This window comes from Populus euphratica, unplaced genomic scaffold, assembly GCF_000495115.2.
Source record: "Populus euphratica unplaced genomic scaffold, PopEup_1.0 scaffold95.1, whole genome shotgun sequence".
Classification (NCBI taxonomy): Eukaryota; Viridiplantae; Streptophyta; class Magnoliopsida; order Malpighiales; family Salicaceae; genus Populus; species Populus euphratica.
The window spans coordinates 535,255-541,254 of NW_011499885.1; the positions used below are offsets into that span (position 1 = coordinate 535,255).

Below are 6,000 nucleotides of genomic sequence, written 5' to 3' on the forward strand. Positions count from 1 at the left end.
TGGTCCTTACAAAATTCAATGCAACCCTTCAATTAATTAGTTTTTTCCAGATTTCATCCCTAATTTTTTTATCAGTATTTTTCTTATTTAAAATAATTTATAAAATTAGTTTTTTTTCAATTTCATCCCATGGATTTTTTTCATGTTAGATTGGGTCCATATTCTTTTAATTTGTATTTATTATATTTAAAATTGTTTATAGAATTAGTTTAGTTTTCTATTTCGTTCTTCTAGGGTTCTTTTCCTTGCTGGATTTTTAAACTTAAAAAAAATTATTTTGATTTTATTTTGTGATTTTATCTTTCAATATTAAATTTGTTGGGTGTTGATTTAAATGAGCTCAGGGATAGAGCTTAGCAGGTTGCGAGTCTTAGATATTAATCTGGGTTTAGGAGGTTCGCCTAAGATTGCTTGATTTTTTTTATTTTTTTTCATCATCCAATATTGTTTTTTCACTTTTGATGGGATTTTTTTGACTTTTTTAAAAGTAACACGTGTAATATCTCGCATCGACAAATGAGGATTTAATAGGTGGCCTTATTTGTAGTGCTCATTGTTAATTTATCAAACACGTTTTAGGGTCATGTGTTGTCGTCAAGAATAAATCTGTGAGGCCCGTAGGCCAAAAAAAACAATATTTGACAGGTTGGGCAAGGCTATTACAACACGAGTTGCCTCAAAAAAATTTTTAATTTTTGCTGGATATATCTCTTTTAAAAGGAAAATTTTTAAATTAAATTAAATTAAATTATTTCATCATTTAATATTAAATTAATTTGATATTGCCTCAGTTTTAGATCTTGCACTTTTAAAATATTTTTTTAATTAGATTAATTTATCTCACCGTTCAATATTAAATTTGTTTTATATTGAGCTTCTTAATTAAGTTTAGATATATAACTTAATGATTTGCTACTTTAAGGGATTGATTTGGGTTTACAAAGTTCACCCAAATGTACTTAGTTTTTTCTCCTTTTTTAGCTTTTTTTTTTCATCCTTAAATGTTTTTTTAGTTTTTTTCCCAACTCTTGTAGAATTTTCCATTCATTTTGAAGAAAAAAACATGTGTTATCTAAAGCTATTTTTTGTCAAGTTTTGTCCAATTTAGTCTTTTTATGAGGATTTTTACTTTTAAATTAAATATAAATATCAATTTTTTTTATGCTTTGTTTCAATTTCTTTTGAAAACTAAGCTAGCCTAAATCTTAGGTCCTCTAGATCATGAATTAATCCGTCAAGTCAAGCATGGATTTAAAATAATATATTTTAATTTTAATTTTTAATTTTTTTATCAAATTAAGTCCTCACTCTTTTAATTTTTATTTTTATTTTGGATTATTTATTGAAGTTGTGGATTTAGTAATTTTCATTTTTTCCCTCCAATTCAATATTTGATAATACATGGGGATTTAGCCTTCAATATTTTAATTTTTAATATTCATTATTTATTTTTTATTAAATTTTAATTTTTTTCAATTTCAATCCATAATTTTAATTTTTTTTAATTTATCACCTGAGTGTGCTAATAATTTTTTGTACTTTTTTTATTGCTTTTTTATTTTATCTTTTATTATTTTAATTTTTGAAAATTGATAATTATTTATATTTATATGATATCCAGTCATTAATTTTTTTTTAAAATTACACTTATAATATTTAAAAATTCTGTTCTTTCACTCAAAAAAAAAAAAATTAACTCCGCCATGACAAATTGGATCACACTCATTTTTATCTAACCTTGAAAATTATTCTCTTTTTCCCGAGAACCTCTGCAAAATCTAGTGGGGTCCATATCTTCTAAATCATTTACCTCAGGTAACTTTCCTTCATAACAGTCAAATTGATCAAGCACCACGTGGCCCAGTGATACCTTTTGATCACCCAGACTCACTCTCTCATTGTGCTGTCACAGCCTTTATCTCACATGCATGTCATTATATTATTAAAAATCATACCCCAAGGCTGGCCCCCACAACTTTACCTCGACATCTTCGTCTCTCTGAGACAAAAGCTAAGAACGAAGTAAATAGAATTCCTATTATACACTCGCTGGATTTCTTGGGGCAATATGTGTTTCCCCTCTGAAAAGGGAGAAAAAAACAAATAACAAACAGAGCCCCAGAAGGTAAACTTACTCGCTCGACTCCCTTCTCTTTCACGATCCCTAGCTTCTTACTTGCTTTGTAAAAACAACCTTTTAAAAGTTTTTATTTTCTTGGTCTTTTAGCACCGTTTCATGGCATTTTCGCAGAGGGTTTAGGGATTTTGGTCCAGATATGTTATTTTTTTAGTCTTTCTTTTGTTGTTGTTGTTGTTCTCTTAACTAATTGGTTCTTTTTATGTTTTTGTTCTTGTTTTTGCAGGTTGGTATATTTGCTTACCATTCTTGGAAGGCCTTAGAAGGTTTAGTTATTTAGTGGTTTTATTCTATGTATTATAGTTGTTGGGTTTTGATTACTTTTCTGTATTGGCTCTTAATTAATATCTATCTGTTTCTTGTTTATGGGTTGCTGTACATTATTCTCTAGTGGCTTATTCTTGCTGTTCTCTCTCTTCTTCTTCTTTTTTGAGCTTTTTTTGCTTTTCTTATTTCAATTGAAGTGCATTTTTTATGGGATGATAGTGTCACTCTTTGTTTATCATGGTTAACATTCAGAGTTTTTGGGAAATTTATGATCATGGGAATCTATATTTTTTCTTTTTTGCTTGAATTTCCTGTCTGCGAATTCAAATGGCTTGTTCCACTGTAGGGGATTTTAAAGCTGGCCAAATTTTCCTTTATTAGATCGGTTTGGGATTAGTGTTTTAGGTGCTTTGTTGATATAGTGGCTAGGAATAGGAGCTCTTTTGACTTTGACTGGGAGAAATCATATCCTGAAATGGCAGTTGATAAAATAGTCACCATGGTAGCTAATTTCGAGAATAGATCATTTTCTTTTTCATGTATCTCAAAACGCACCCTTTGAGATCAAATCCCTGCACATGATCGTTTATGTTTTTGGGTTGATTGGATGGTGAGATAGATGCTCTGAATAGCATAATATAAAGATGTGGCAACTTTTGTGGCTGTTCCACCTGCATCCCGTACTTGTACTAGCCTTCTGAAGTTGTTTAGAATGCTAAGTTGGAAAGTTTGATTTGTTGGATTCCTTACTGTGAAATTTAGGGAAAACCCTCAGACCTTTAAAGTGAACGAAGTTTTTCTGTAGACTTTGGGGCAAGCAAGATAATGTGTTATGGACATGCTCATTTTGTCCACAGCAAGGTCAAGCATACATGTACGTGTGGTTTTATAGAATTCCAGGACTGATAGTGTACTCTTTTGTGTAGAAGTTGGTTGTGTTTGTTTGCAAATGCATGTGATGATCTCTTTACTTGCATTTGTTCCATCATGGTTGGCCCAATTTGCTTCACAAACTAAATATTTGATCTTTGCCACAGGGAGGGAAACAATAAAAGATCATTTGGGGAAGGAAATTATACAGAACATGAGTGAAGTAAACCAAGGGAATAATCCTGATGCTTCAGCAATCATCCCTCTGAAACGCAAGCGTGGTCGTCCACGCAAGTACCCCAAACTGGAGGTTGATCATAATGGGAATGCCTATGTTCCAAGGGATCAAAATCCAAACCGTGGGGAGAATGCTCGTACTACTCCTGGATTTGGAGGGGTCAATGGTAATCAGCCACATCAAGTAGATCCAGTTAATGATGCAATTGATTCCATGATAGGCCAGTCAGTGCATGGTATTATAGAGGCGACATTTGATGCTGGATATTTGCTTAATGTCAGGGTTGGTGATACCGAAACAACTTTGAGGGGTGTTGTTTTTAAGCCTGGACATTACATCCCTGTCATGCCAGAAAATGATATCGCCCCAGGTGTCCCAATGATCAGAAGGAATGAGATTCCCCTTCCGAGAGAAAGCAATACTAAGGTTCACAGCCGTAATCCTGGGCCTAGAGACATAAATGGAACTGCTCATGCTACCCGAGCTGCTAATCCAGCTGGATCAAAAGGTAAGCAGGTGCTTTCAGTGGTACCCCAAACCCCTGCAATATCAAGAGGCAATTTGGTTCCTGTTGTACTTCAGCCAGCCAATCTATCAAATGGTGCACCTAGTGCCAGTGCCACAAGCCAAACTACCCATCCGGAGACTTCAAAAGGCAAGCAGATTCGAGATGCTGCTCATTCATCAAATGCATCAACACCAACAAACGAAGTCATGCAGTTTCAATCTCAAAATAACAACCAGGTGATGCATTCAGGATCGCAAAATACAAGTCCTTTTAATCAAACTCAAGCTGGGGGACTACATGAATCAGAAGCCAACCCAACGAAAACAACTGGTGTGCCTTTTGAGAAACTGTTAACTGAAGTAATCAAGAGGGTTCCTGCTCCATTACAGTCAACAGATACTAATAGTAGCTCAGCTGTTAACTTGCCTGTGAAAGATTCTGGTATTGTGGCTGAAAAGGATGTCAGTGACAGAGATCAGGCCCTGTCTGTTGAACCACTGCAAGTTGTACAGCCTAATGTTGGCTGTCATCCTGCGGTTGCATCTAGACCTTCTGAGGAATACAAGACTGGCAAAATGACTCAGCTCTTGCAGGTAAAACAAGTCTTCAACTGAATAAAATCACTGTCCAATCATCCATTATGTACTAAAGGTCATTTCCCAGGTACAAGATCAATGACTTGTTATATACATCAAACCTTAAGAAGGTTTTGCAGGAAAGCATGGCAGACAATCCAGGGGCCTGTACTGAGGGGCCGGCTGCAGGTTTAGATTGAACTAGATAATTTGAAGAGCCCAGAAACCACGCTTGAAGATGAATGGAGTAGTCCTTCAGAGCACACGCGGCAAGGGAAAATGGTGCACTGGTGCTTCTGTACTATGTAAAGTTTCCGGAGAATGAATTACTAGACTTGTACAAGTCTAGAAAATTAGTGATCTTTAAACTAGGTAGAGGCCACACAAGATCCATCTTTGCTCAAAATTGTGAGGCTGAGATGTCTTGTCTTAGACTTATATTTTATTTTAGTTCAATTATAATGGAAACCTAGGTGCATGTTTGCATTTGGTACTGTAATTTATTCATAGTTTGAATTGAAGGATACCTTCTTATTAGACATTTATGCAGCCTCAAGCTTCTATCATGTGTCCATGCCTGGTGCGGGGTTTATGATCCAACTTCCAAAGCACGAGTTCTGCTTTTAAATGTGCTAGAGCCTGATAACTTTGTTCTAAGCAAAGTTATCAGGCACTAGATTATTAGGAGCCACTTTGTTCTAAGCCATCTTGGAGGATATAGGGAAGATATGAAAATAGCATAGATCAAATATCTAGTAAAGGGCAAATAAAGCTTATGAAAACTCATTTTAATTAGGTGGTGTGTTGTTGCTGTTTGAGGAACTGAATGGTCTCAAGATTATCCTCGTGTAGCTGTGGACTAAAATTCATGATAAGCTGATCGCATCAGGTTACTTAGGATAACAGAAGAATCACATTTCAGGCTGAGGTTCTCACACGATGAACTGCTGATAGTTACACCGGGAAAAGAGGATGAGAGATGAAATGAAGATGGCATATTGCAGTCCAACCCAATAAATATTGTTTAATAATATCCATGAGCTACTAAAATTTGCTTCCACGAATCGTGATCAAGGATGCAGAAGCATTAGGGCCAATGTAAAAGGTGACGTTTAAACATACTTAGCAACAAAAAATAGCAAACAGGAACCTTATATTGCCTGATGGAGTAAGGGAGAAGAAAAGGCATCCTGTGGCAATAATCTGTGAACCCAAAAACTACTACAGAATTGAGCGAAAGATGACATGAACGATCCCACTAACTTGATATATCACACCATTGTAGTTGTTACCCTTTTTTCTCAATATAGCACACTAAACACCTTTTGGCTTGTATTATCACTTTCCAAGATGCAATTCTTTCTATATTTTTTTTTTGGTGTGGGGGGGGGGGGGGGGGGGGGGC

At 35.0% G+C, this 6,000-nt stretch overlaps 1 protein-coding gene across 3 annotated transcripts; it reads left to right on the forward strand.

Annotated features, from left to right (window-relative positions):
• The first annotated feature begins 1,978 nt into the window (after positions 1 to 1,978).
• On the forward strand, positions 1,979 to 5,161 carry LOC105130134 (uncharacterized). Of its 3 annotated transcripts, none has more exons than XM_011032486.1 (4): positions 1,980 to 2,125; positions 2,364 to 2,403; positions 3,442 to 4,613; positions 4,724 to 5,161. In XM_011032486.1, exons 3-4 carry the CDS (start codon positions 3,489 to 3,491, stop codon positions 4,793 to 4,795), a joined length of 1,197 nt encoding a protein of 398 aa, XP_011030788.1. In that variant the 5' UTR covers positions 1,980 to 2,125; positions 2,364 to 2,403; positions 3,442 to 3,488; the 3' UTR covers positions 4,796 to 5,161. The 3 variants fall into 3 exon arrangements, with proteins under 3 accessions (XP_011030789.1, XP_011030788.1, XP_011030790.1); XM_011032488.1 differs by having other exon boundaries at positions 1,981 to 2,125; positions 4,727 to 5,161; XM_011032487.1 differs by lacking the exon at positions 2,364 to 2,403 and having other exon boundaries at positions 1,979 to 2,125.
• Positions 5,162 to 6,000: the final 839 nt, after the last annotated feature.